This window comes from Lathyrus oleraceus, chromosome 5 (assembly GCF_024323335.1).
Source record: "Lathyrus oleraceus cultivar Zhongwan6 chromosome 5, CAAS_Psat_ZW6_1.0, whole genome shotgun sequence".
Taxonomy (NCBI): domain Eukaryota; kingdom Viridiplantae; phylum Streptophyta; class Magnoliopsida; order Fabales; family Fabaceae; genus Lathyrus; species Lathyrus oleraceus.
In genome coordinates, this window is record NC_066583.1 from 31,075,016 (window position 1) to 31,088,723 (window position 13,708).

Genomic DNA, 13,708 nt, shown 5'->3' on the forward strand with positions numbered 1-13,708 from the left:
CCTTTGTGATCAACCTGGAGCATGATCCAGGAAGATCTTGAGACCCTCTGGGAAAACCGACCAAAGCTCCATTCCATTCCCTTTCGACCAGCCTTCTTCTGCACCAAAGAGTTTGATGATTGGTGGCAGTCGTATCTTGCTGTTTACATTGGCGCTCTTGAGGCCAAATTATCTGAACTAACTCAGGCTTTTGTTTTTTTGTAGGCGAAATCGACTAAATGTAAGGCTCTCCATGTCAAACAAATTCGCGCTTTTCAGAACTATTTCCAAGTTGTGTATCGACCTGATAATCTTCGTCGGACCATCTTTGAGGCCGCGTCCGAATTAAAGGAGAAGGTAACCGACAGACTCCCAAAACTCAAAATCCCTGGTTACGCGAAAGACAAGTATCTTTACGCCCTTCATTTTGGAAACATCAAGTTCCCTCCTTTGCCATCTAGCCCATTGGGTTTGGCTTTTGGCAATTTGGTTCCAGAGTGGTTTTATTGTCCCGTTTCACACGTACAAAACGCTTATAAGAAAAAGGCCGACAAAGTGGTACCAATGAAGCATTATCTGCCCTATTACTCAGGGCCGCTTCATATTGATCCTCAATATGTTAGCGTGTTCGAATCTACCCAACTTGGTAACGCTTTTCTGGAAAGCTAACACCTCCTTTTAGTTGGATTTCACCGCTTACTTGCTTTTTTATGTTTCTTTACAGAGATTCCTCTAGACCCTGTGGATCACGTTCCTGCCACTGAACCCACCCCTTCGACACAAGACACTCAGGTTCGACTCTGGCTGAATTGCTATTTTATTTTACCTCGGTTATTTATTCTTAACCGTCATTTCCTCTCTAGCAGGCTGCTTCTGAGAATTCCTCTGATGATGACGGGCGACCTATTGCCCAAGTTTTGAAAAAACCTAGTTCTTTGGTATGCATCTATATGAAGCACTCTCACTCAACCTTGTGATTTCTCTAAGGTAAATAATATGTGGTCTCTAACTTCTTACTTATGTGCAGGGTGAACCACGTTCAACGGACCCAACTGTCTCCTCTCACTCCAGGAAATCCAAAAAACACAAACGCTCTGCTGTCACAAGACCTGAGGTAGTTCTTGTCGGCTTGTCTGAGGTATTTCATGTCTTCAGCCGACTAGCCATCCGACTCAATCATCTTCTCAGCACTCCCACAAATCCAAAGGCCATCAAGGCCACAAAAGGAAGAAGCACGATTCTCCCTCCAGGAGTGGTGAAGCCAAGAAAAAGAAACACCACAAAGTGCTCACTCCAGAGGCTCCTGCTTTAGATGCTGACACTATTATGGTCGACACTTCTATCCTTAATAAAGCCCCTGGTCCAGCTGTGGGGGCTTCGCAGTCGACCAGCACCCCCGCTGCTGCTGTCTTGGGGGAAGAAAATCCAAATGATGTTTCCCCTACACCGACACAGGTAATCGCTTGTTTTACTATCTTTTTTCCTTGAATCACTGGACTCTTCTTACAGACATCTTTTTCTCTTACAACAGGCTGATGCTTCTGGTGAGCCACCTCACCCTGTCGCCGACTATACTCCCTCGTCGTCGGCTTCTTTTCCAACTCACCCAATGCACTCTGTCGACACTACTGGTGAGTTCATTGGCTTCCCTATCCAGATTAGTGATAGTGACTTTGATTCAGTCACTAGTCCTGCAACGCACACGGATTCCAGTTCGACTAGTTCTGACTCTAGTCTTTCTTCAGCTTTCTTGCCTTTGCAGGATTCAAGGGGACCAGTGGATGTCGGCACACCAAAAACCGACCTTCTCAAACTACTCCTCTGTCAGCTACTTCTCTTTCATCTTCCCAGGGGCTGGCGATAAAGCCTTCTGCCCTAGAAGCGATTGCTAGGCTTCGTAACCTGGTGAGGTTGCGTGACGCTTCTTCTGACTCTGAGCAGCTTCACCACTCTGGCAAAATGGGTTCTGAGGCAACGAAAACCAAGGCTTTAATGGACAAGGTTCGTTTTCACGCCTTGAATCCAGACCTCCCTTTTGTGCTTATGCATGAACCTGCTGTCGGCCTAGAGATCTTGCATGTGCTTGCCCAACTCAAAGATCTTCAACTTTCACAATATGCTAAGCGTGCAACGGTCGCTTTAGAAAAACTTTTGGTTCCCATGCTGCGCCATCTCGATAGCGTTAGGGAAAATGAACACCAGATTGTGTCTACTGAGGCCTTTATGAAGGAGAAATGGGAGTTGGTGATGAATGTCGACGCATAGGTCACCAAATTGTTGGGGACGATTGAGGAGAAGAAAAAATAATTGGCCTCCAAACAAACAAGGGCTGCTGAGATACGCCAGCAAATTGATGAACTTCGGCGTCAAATTGCTGTGTTGGACATTGAATTGGAGTCAGTTGTTGAGGAGGAGTCGAGTATTGTCGACCAGGTTATAAAACCTGCCCAAGCCACTATGGAGCAGACCACCGGCGATGCCTTGGCGGTAGCTGAAGAACCTTCCTCTGTTGAAAAGAAGCTTGCACAACTTAAAGCCCAGGCCGACACCTTGGAACCTACGTCTCTCCACTACAACTTTGAGCTTCAGTCCTTTCAATCCAAATTCGGCCAACTCTGACCGATTTTATTTTTTGTGTAATATTTGAACAATGGCTTTTCTTGCCAATTTTTTTATGTTATCATTCTATTTCAGCACTGCGTATATTTATTTTCTATGCCTTTTATAGTTGGTTTCAAACATAGTTTTCTCCAACCTAATTTATTCGACAGTCATTTAGTCTGTCAAAATCTTGACCTCTTGAAGGAGGGGCCTATACTTTTTCAAGTATTTTCCATTTACCCTCAAGATTCGCCTATCTGATGCCAACTCTTCGACCTCGTAGGTGTTATTAGAGAAAACCTGCAAAACCTTAAACGATCCTTCCCAATTTGGGGACCATTTACCCAAAACTCTATCATTTCTATCCATAGGCAAGATCACTCTCCAAACTAAATCGTCGACAGCGGACATTTTGCCTTTCACCTTCTTATTGTAGGCTCTGGTGACTTTTCCTTTCTGCCTTTTTAGTGAATCCAAGGCTAACATTCTCTCATCATCTAAATCGACCAGTTCGTCTGTCATCATGCTCCAATAATCTTCAGAAGGTATTTCATATTGCCTTTGGGTTCTGACTGCCTAAACCTGAATCTCTACTAGTAACACTGCATCGTGCCCATATACCAGTCGAAATGGAGTTGTTCCAGTTGCTTCTTTTGGCGACGTTCGACATGCCCACAAAGCTTGATCTAACGTCTTATGCCAATTTCTTGGCTTCTTGCCTATATGTTTCTTTATTAGGCTAATGATCACTTTATTGGCCGCTTCAACTTGGCCATTTGCCTGTGCGTAATAGGGGGTAGAAGTCAATAATTTGATTCCCACTTCTTTTGCAAAATCTTGCACTTTTCGACCAGTAAAGACTGACCCCTGGTCGGTTGTAATTGTTTCTGGGATACCAAATCTGCAGATGATATGACTTTGGACAAAGTCTATCACAGCCTCTTGGTCTACACTTGTCAATGCTACGGCTTCGACCCATTTTGTGAAATAGTCGATACCGACCAAAACATACCTTTGTTGTTTCGACGAAGCTGGTTTTATTTCTTCAATAACATCCAATGCCCATCCTCGGAAAGGCCAGGGCTTCACAATTGTATGCAACTCGCTTGCAGGAACATGTTGTATGCCCCCATGCAATTGGCATTCCTGACAGCTTTTATAAAATTCAATGCAATCTTTCAACATTGAAGGCCAATAAACTCTTGAGCGCATCAAGAGCCATTTCATCTTCAGTCCCGCTTGATGCGCCCCACACGCTCCACTATGTACACTAGACACAGCCACATATGCCTCACTTTCCCCTAGGCATTTTTGTAAACCTCTTTCAACTGTCTTTTTGAATAGTTCATCATTCACCAAGACGTAGCTAAGGGCCCTATATTTTACCTTTTGATCTATTGACCCTATAGGATTACGTAAATAATCGACTAGCGGTTTACGCCAATCACTTCCTCTTTCGTCGTCGACGGTCAGAATTTCAAAACGATATTTATCTATAGCTCTCAACTTTATAATCGACAAATCTAATGGTGATAACAATGTCGCTCATACCTTCTCTCTTACTTGGACCTCTTCTTCATCCTGGTCTTTCAACGCTTTGTACCCTGAAGCCTCCTGCGCCAAATCGTTTTCTCTCTGGTTCTCTTTCCGTGGTATATGCTAGAGGTTGACTTGCTTAAACCTCTTGAGTAATCTGATGGTAACCATAAAATACATGATTAAATTTTCTTTAAGACACTGTATTCTTTTGATACCTGCTTAATTACTTACTCAGAGTCTCCCATGATTTCGACATTCCTTGCCCCCAATTCTAGCAGTAGTTGAAGTCCTATAATCAACGACTCATATTCTGCTTCATTATTTGTGCATACTCCTTCAATTCTGTACTTGAACTCTGTTGGAATTCCATCTGGAGAAATTGTGACTCCTCCTATCCCAGATCCATGCTTATGCCTTGAACCGTCGAAGTATAATCTCCATGGCACTATGTCTACGTAATTTTGTGCCATTTCGACCATTGAATGGTCGACAAGGAAATCTGCCACTACTTGCCCTTTCATTGCTTTCAAAGGCACGTATTTCAGAGAGTACTCAGTTAACGCCAAAGCCCATTTACCAATTCGACTATGCAAAATTGGTTTAGATAACATGTGCTTAATAATATCAAAGTGAGAAGATACATACACATCAACAGGCTTAATGTATTGCTTTAGTTTCATACAAGAGAAATACAGGCATAGACATAGTTTTTCTATATCACTATACCTAGTTTCAGGATCATTAAGTATTCGACTAAGGTAATACACAGGTCTTTCGACACATTTTTCATCCTCTTGGACTAACATACTTCCTATAGTCGATTCTGAGGCTGCAATATACAACCTCATTGGCCTATTCCTAACAGGGGGGCCAGTACTGGAGGCTTAGTCAAATACTCTTTGATTTTGTCGAAAGCCTTTTGGTGCTCTTCTTGCCACTTAAAGTCCTCATTCTTCAGTCGAAGTAGTGGTGAAAAGGCTTTAGTTTTGCCACTTAAATTTGATATAAATCTTCTAAGAAAATTTATTTTGCCCAACAAAGATTGCAGTTCCTTTTTGGTCGACGGAGGTTTGACGTCCATAATGGCCTTTGTTTTGCTTTGGTTTACTTCAATACCTTTTTTATGCACCACAAAGCCAAGGAAATCACCCGCCTGCACACAAAAAGCACACTTTAATGGATTCATTTTCAATCCACAATTCCTCATCCTTAAAAAGGCCTTTCGGAGATGTTCGACGTGAGTAAGTCGACCATTTAATTTTATCACAATATCATCAATGCATACTTGCATGAAATCTTCAATAAAATCATGGAACATTGAGTTCATTACCCTCTGATATGTTGCTCCGGCATTTTTCAAGCCGAATGGCATGACAACCCACTCATAGGTTCCCAAGGCTCCTGGGCATCGAAATGCCGTCTTCGGCACATCTTCTGCTGTAATAAAAATTTGGTTATATCCAGCATAACCATCTAACATACTTCAATATTCAAAACCAGTGGCCGAATCGACCAGCATTTCCGCTATGGGCATGGCATACTCATCTTTGGGGGTAGCAGCATTTAGATCTCTAAAGTCAATACATACTCTTAAAGACCCATTTTTCTTAATTACAGGCATAATATTGGCCAACCATTCGACGTACCTTGCAGTTTGTATAAACTTGCTTTTTAGGAGCCTTTCTACTTCCGCTTTTATCTTTACCATGATCTCTGGTGCGAAACGTCTAGGCGTCTGCTTTACTGGCTTTCTTCCAGTTTTTATTGGCAGTTTTAGTTCGACCAAATCCCTACTTAAACCAGGCATTTCGTTATAATCCCAAGCAAAACAATCTCTAAATTCTTTAAGTAAAGACATTACCTTAGATTTTAACTCTTTGTCGATGTTAGCGCTGATGTATGTTGGCCTTTTGTCGCCATTTTCGCCAAGGTCGACTTCTTCTAAGGGATCTTTTGGTCGCATTTTCTCTGGTGCCTTTGGGTCTTTTTCAAACCCTAAAGGTTCATCGTCATAAATACAGTCCAAACACTGCATGTTGACGTTTCCCTTAGCCAAAAGTGGCTTATCTGGAGGTTCTTGCTCAATAGCCAAATTACCTTTTTTCTTTAACACATAGGCTTCGACAACCATGTTTTCTTCAGCCTCTAGAGCCGGTTTTATTTTGTTCTCGGCAACGTATGCCGAAATCCTTTTTAGAGCTTCTAGCTCAGTCATCATCAGTGACATCTCCCTAGCCTGTCGGCAGGATACCTGTATAGGGTGGATCATCCAAACGTTCCACATCCCAAATGAAGCCATGAGTCTCGTGCAGAGTTAGAGAAACAAAAGCTTCACTCAGATTAGCATACACATCCTCAACTGGAAAACAAGGAGATATGTTGGCCAGCTTTCTCTCGAATTCCTTCTTGCCGACATTATTCACGTCAGCCATGAAGTATCCTTGGTCGGCTTCGATATTTTCGACCACTCCATCTTCTCTCCAAATCACCAATCTTTGATGTGCTGAAGATGGTACGGCTCCGACACCATGGAGCCATTCTCTGCCAAATAACAAGTTGTAACTTGGCTTGGCATCTATCACCATAAATAGTGTCGGTGTAGTTATTGAACCGACAGTGATATTCACCATAATCACACCCATGGTGCTTTTCGTTTTGCCTTCGTAGTTAGACAAGACCACATTGTTGGATCTGATGTCAGTATCATACTTGCCAATCTTCCTCAGAATATGGTGTGGCATGATGTTGATAGTGGCGCCAAAATCTACCAAAACTTTGTTGATAGTTACGCCTTCCACTTTGGCCCTAATCAGCAACAGTTTCAAATGATTTTTCATAGTCATCGTGGGCCTTTCGAAAACTACTTCTTGGCTCTCAGCAGAACCATCGTTTAACACAAAATAGCATCTTGGCTGGTGTAAAGCCATTTCTTCAGCGTCGGCATCGTCTACCGACTCCTCCACCTCAGTCACGCAATTATATTCTTGTGGTAGAATTGACACCACGTTGACTAAGATGTCCAGACTTGCTTCAGATTATGAATTGAAGTCATCAGTAACTTCATCAGAATATTTCTCAGTTGGTCGATGGACGTACTCTCTGATCCGTTCTTTTGCTGCCGTATCGACCTTCACGACAACTTTCTTTCCAGCATTCTCCCTACTGGCCATGCCTTTTCCAGCTATTCCTCTAGCAGCCTCTCTTTCGGCCTGCTTACGCCTCTGAAAGCTTCGCCATTGGGTCCTCGACATGGGGTTCTTCCCCAAATAATTTTCTGAGACATGAGTCTTTTTCTCAGACTTGAACTCACGCTTGTAATTAATTGCTAGACCTCCTCTAGCAGCAGCAACCCCTTGTGGGGTTTCTTGTTTTTCCTGAGGCTTGACCCAAGTGCCCCTAGGGACACTTACCGATGGTACGAAGCTCCTAGGCCTCGCCTGAGCACTTTCCCCATCCTTCTTTGAGCCTCTTTCATTCCGGCGCTCTCTATTCAGCCCGTTTCTTTTGCTTTTGCCCAACTGTAGCTTCTGGAAATTTTCAGCAGCTATTTTGTCGGTGACAGCACCACATCTGGGACACAAGCAGACTTGTGAACCCTTATTCTTGCAGTGATAGAGGAAATCTACCAAATCTTCGTCAGCCCTTGGGTAGACTTCAGCTATGTCGATATCTGGGCTTTCACCAGTTTGCTCCAGCATGTCGGCCTCATCATATTCGGTGATCTTGACCATGTTGATCTCGACTGGCTCCACGAATAGAGCTTCCTCCTGGTGGAGAGGGTCAACGTCGATCTTCATTCTGCGGCCAACAAATTTCAGCCTGCCTTCTTGAATCGCTTTCTGAACCAGATCCCTGAAAAGGTAACAATTAGAGGTATTATGACCAAGATAATTATGATACTTGCAAAGTCCTCTTTTTTGTCTTTGTTCTAATGGTGGTATTTTAGTACCAGGTGGTACCACCATTTGGCCATCTTTAACTAACAAATCGAAAATTTCCTCACACTTTGTCACATCAAAAGTATAAGTTTTCGAGGGGAATTTTGGTTTGTTTTCGACAGGATTTTTTCCTTGCGCAGGAAGTAATGATCGACACTCATAGGCAGATCGTGGCTTTAACTCAGCCACGTTAATTTCTAATTCGGTCGATGAGGCATAATCAGCCTCATATATTGGATCTGTCGCGTCATAGTCGACAAACGCTACTTTTTCTTTCTTAGCCTTATTGTGTCTAACCTTTTCTAACCTTAGCCATTCGAGATGTCGAACTCTATCAGCCAATTGTGACATACTTTTCACAAAAGTTGGGTCTATTTTCTTCCTAATGGAATAATCTAACCCCCCAGCAGCCATCTGAACAAGTTCATGTTCTGGTACTTGCGTAAAGCACCTGGCCTTTAATTATCTGAATCTATTCAGATAATCATCGATGCTCTCAGCAAACCTTCTCTTGATACTAGACAATTCTGCCAAACTAATTTTGGAGTGTCCTTCGTAAAACTGTTCATGGAACTTCTTTTCTAATTTGGCCCACAAATCAATTGAACTTAGGGCCAAAGAAGTGAACCATATGAAGGCAACCTTAGTCAGAGAGGAGGGAAAGTTTTTTACCCTTAAACATGAAGGAGAAGGGCGATCCAAAACGCAGTGGAATTTAAAATTTCTCCTTTAATGATCCTTACGAATGGGCATGATCAGTGATAGAATCGTTACCTCTTGTGGCGATCACGAACGTTGAACGATGACAACGCCTCTACTCAGTCCACATGAACGGATTCCTTCAATCTCAGTGCTAGCTGCTACGAATGAAGGCTTTGAGTGAGAGAGATAGAGAAACGAAATTGCAAGTGTGACAATGCTTCTACACAAGGGTTCTATTTATAGAACCACTTGTGTGGGATGCAAGCTAAAAATCCCACTCAAGTGTATATGGCCCATATCTTATAATATGCCAAAATCACTTAAGTGCGTGGTACCTTACCATATTTCGTATTCTACTTAAGTACACCATACCTTACGATGTTCTATAATTCACTTAAGGGCACCGTACATTACAGTATTCCTTAATTACTCTATCTCTCATCAATCCGTCCTTTGTGTGTGACCCTATAGGTTTTTGTGGCATTGGCAATTATATTAAATAACGTATTTAACATAATAAACAGTGAGCGGTATCTAGCAACACATCACTGCTACCCAAGACACGAAAATGTCATGTGATCTGACAAATCCTTCTGTGATAATAATTATGTGTATAATTATCCTTTTGCCCTTATGTCTATATTGAACACAAGGCATAGACCGTGTCATCCTTGTCAAGTTCAATATTGGGCCCATAGACATTTATCCTGTTATGCAGGATGGGCAAATTCCATCTAGGTCACTCATGTCCCTTAGCACGCTTTGTGGAGTACCCATCAATTGTCTTTATGGTCATCCAATTATGGACAATGTTTGATCAGCAATAAGGCACTCGACTCTACATCTAGGGTCCATAGTGGTTTCAGGTCGAAGGGTGGTATACACCATTATCACCATGAGAATAACTTATGACACTTTGCATAAAATTCTATATAGTATTCTCATAGCGGGTCAATCCAGTATAAATATTACTCTTAATATTCATACCTATGTTTAAGACTTGATAACTCTTTATCCATGATCCATGAGATGTGATCATCAGTCTATAAACATAATAGTCTTCATGCTTTAATGTTATCCCGCTTCACAATAAAGCTTGACTACGGATACTTTAAGAATAGTGTCCTTATGTTTAATGTGATCTCATGATTAAGTCATACTTGATACATTAAACGGACTAGCTATTCTAGGGACTTTATTAAACAAACATAATAAAGAAAAAGCCTTTTATTATTAATAAATAATTCGATACAAGTACCAAAAGTATTGGCCTCTAGGGCTTACACCAACAAAACACTCATTATGAGCTAAATCTCCTGACTCTGTTAGATATCTGGCAATATGCTCTATTGTCGACTCACCAGATTCTCCCCCAAACTTAGTGTACTTAGGCACTTTCGTTCCTCTAGGTGCCTCAGTTTGGAGAATAAATTCAGCCAACGGGGAGGCGTACAATGGCCTTTGCAATGTGGCACCCATGCCATTTCTAGCCATAATCCTTTCGACAATAGTTGTCAAATTATTTTCTACTGCTAAGTCTTCTTGTCGATGTTGATCGACAATTTGATCAGCGTCTTGGTGTCGGTTAACCAAGACCATCTGGCTACGTCCTGCTACTCCTGATTCAACACCTTGATTTTGCTGGGGTCTAAGGACTTGTCCTCGTGGACTGTCTCATCTTCTTCTGCCCCTATCTCCATCTGAACATGAATGATTTTCCTAGCCACTTGTGCCATCTGTCGATCCGGTGCCCCGAGAAAATTACACAAGCGCGTAAATTGATTCGCCACCTGCCTATTTGTTTCAGCAGATTCCTGTATCACAGGATTAAAAACTGTACCCATTTGATTGGTTAACATATTAACCAACTCATGGTTACTATCATCCATTTGTTGTCTCAACACCGCTATTGAAGTGTTCGACAACGGCATGGTTCTGTTCTGAGTATTATTCCTAACATTGCCCCCTTGCACTGATCCTTGTAGGGAGGGATTAGTACTTTGCGCGTTGTCTAAAAATAATGCTGCACTTGATGTCGATTGGTATCCTGGCATTAAGGAATACGACATTCCATAAAGAGGATCTGTGGTGCCAAAGCGAGGCACATAAGGTCTAAACGTCGTTATTGTTGATCCTGAACCTCCCGGCGGAGGTAAAGGAATTGAGGTTCCAACCGCACCTGTAGTCGACATCGTTGCGGTTGCACTTGTCATCGGCAGCAAAGTGGCAACCTGTGAGATCACTATTTCCGTAGTGGATAAAGTCCCTTGTGGCACTTCATATGTATTGGAGTTTGACAGTTTCAAAGTTTCTCGTGGCTTACTATATAGTTTGCCACTTCTAAGATTCATGCAATTTCGTAACTGCACTAGCACCGTCCCACTGGGCGTGCCATTTTGTTTACTATGGAAATTGGTAAACAACCGCTGGTCCTCCCTAGGGCTTGAAACTTAAGGGTTACTTGCAGGATCGACCAGTTGATCCTAAGACATGTGCTAGTACAAGTGTGGTTTATTCAATTCGACAGAACAACTTTGTGAGGAACGACTCCTGACAAAGTATTGAACAAGCGCAGGTTTTTTCCACACGAAAGGTTTGAACGATGCTATAGCCTATGAGTGACTCGTGACCGACAGAACTACAACATTCAAAAAACGTACACGACGAACACGCTTTTGGTGAACTCTATTATCGTAATAGAATCAGTGTCGACAACGTAAAGTGAAAACTCAAAAGTAAATGAAATTAAAATAAAATGTTCAATGGGAACAATTGAAAAGTAAGGAAGTTGCATTGAAATAAATGTGGTGATTCACATACATAGCACTCTAAAAAACTCTTGCTTCCTCGCGCTGGGAATGAGAAGTTTTTTACAAGTGATTTTTAGTACAAGGTGAACACACCGAGCCCCTCGTCGGATATCCTATTTATACTAAACTAAAGAAACTGCCTACAAGCCAAAAACTCCTAGAAAATAGCAGACGTTGTGCCACACGATCTGCAAACTGCTCTATACACGTTCTGCAAATTGATCCATATTCTAGCGCTTTATTCTTCTTGTAACTGCTATTCATTTTCAATTTCAAACTTCTCCCGCCCAGGTATTTAGGGCGACACTGTCTTCTATGTGTTTGACACAACCCAAAATTCCTTAAGTCCCAATCTTCATTTCAGTCGACGGAATGGATTTTCGACCAAACATGCTTCTTCTGTCGGTTTTATCCCTTGATGACTTACGTTTTTCTCAACTCTTGCTTATCTCAGGCACATCTCCACCCCTTGATGGGGTATAAACCTTAAATTCATAAGACCCTTTCATTAATTACGCCTTCAACATGCCTTAGAAATTTCTTGTGGTAACAGTTTGATACTCTATTGTGATTCGATTAATGATTCGAATGTTAATCAAGGAAACTTGAGAATCCGTAGGTTAATTAAAGATGTTCCAATCAAAGTATGACAAAACATTAAAGACTTGGGAATTGAAGGTAAATAGGATGATGAGGTGTTCGAAAGCATTGTCAGAGATATTGAGGCGATGAATCGTAAAAGATTCGAGGCTACGAGGGAGATTTCTACTATGGTCCCATGAATTTGTTTACTTAAATATTAGAGGGTGCGAAAACTCAATCAAAAAAAGAAGAATAAAGAAGATTGTATAGAATGGGAAGGCAGGCATATGTTTTATTCAAGAGTCTAAGACTCAAAAGATGGAGGATCGCCTGGTTTATAGTTTGTGGGGTTCAGAGGATTGTCAATGGTCTGTGGTGAATTCTGTTGGACAAACTAGAGGTATCTTAATCATATGGAAGAAGGATTTCATCTGCCTGTTATATAGTTTCAGGGGTAAAGGTTTTATGGGGATTAATGCACTATGGAAAGGTAATAATTGTTACTTCATCAATGTCTATTTATCTTGTTTTCTAGTAGATAAACGGGTAATATGGTCAAAAATATTGGATTGGAAAGCTAAATTAATCCTTGGTGAGTTGCTGATGGGAGGTGATTTTAATTCTACTAAATCTGGGGAGGAAAGGAGGGGTAAGGGTTTGAGCAGCTTAACTGAGATGGATGAATTTATGACTTTCATTGAGCTGATGGAACTAGTTGATCCACCAGTAGTCCGAAACAAATTTACTTGGATCAATTCGAACGCTAGAGCCAAGAGTCGTTTGGATAAATTTCTATTATTTGAGGGGTTAATCAATAGCTGGAAGATTGTGGCTCAACAAGTTGGGGATAAGGATATATTAGATCATAAGCCGGTGTGGATTAAGGAAAGCAATGCAAACTGGGGTCCTAAGCCTTTCAAAGTATTCAAGAATTGGTATGACCACCCTGGATTTCTTGATTTTGTTAAGAAAGAATGGAATTCCTTCCATATTAAAGGTAATGCTTCCTATGTGGTAAAAAAATTCAAACTATTAAGGGATAAACTTCATTGGTGGAACAAAATGATTTTTGGCTAGGTTGATTTGAAGATCGAGGAGGGGGTGGACATCTTAAATGAAGTTGAAGCTGATCTATTATGCACAAGTAGTCATATCTCAATGGAAGACCCGGTGAAGAGAATTGTTGCTCAAGAGTCCGTTTGGAAGAACTTGCATTTAAAGGAAAGTATTCTAAAACAAAAGTCAAAGCTGAAATGGATCCAGGAGGGTGACCTAAACTCCAGATACTTTCATTATATGCTCAAATGTAGAACTATAAGGAATTCTGTTATCTTTATTCAAACTGACACATGGATTGTGTAAGAGGTATGGTTGGTTAAGAAGGTTATAAAAGATCATTCAAAATCCAGGTTTCAAAGTCATGATATACACAGGCCTAACATGGATTGCTTTGAGTTTAATAAGCTTTATAGAGAGGAGAGCTTGGGGTTGGATGAAGAGTTTTCTATGGATGAAATTAAAGAGGTGATTTTTTATTGCGAAGGGAATAAAAGTCCA

The 13,708-nt window shown here is 41.4% G+C and overlaps 1 protein-coding gene across 1 annotated transcript; it reads left to right on the plus strand.

Moving 5' to 3' along the window:
* Window positions 1-12,469: 12,469 nt before the first annotated feature.
* LOC127078559 (uncharacterized) lies at window positions 12,470-13,228 on the plus strand. Its single transcript, XM_051019005.1, has one exon. It carries the CDS (start codon window positions 12,470-12,472, stop codon window positions 13,226-13,228), a length of 759 nt encoding a protein of 252 aa, XP_050874962.1.
* The last annotated feature ends 480 nt before the right edge of the window (window positions 13,229-13,708 follow it).

Excerpts from the sequence above, each read along its gene's own strand:
- LOC127078559 (XM_051019005.1), top strand. The coding sequence starts at position 12,470 with ATGGAGGATCGCCTGGTTTATAGTTTGTGGGGTTCAGAGGATTGTCAA.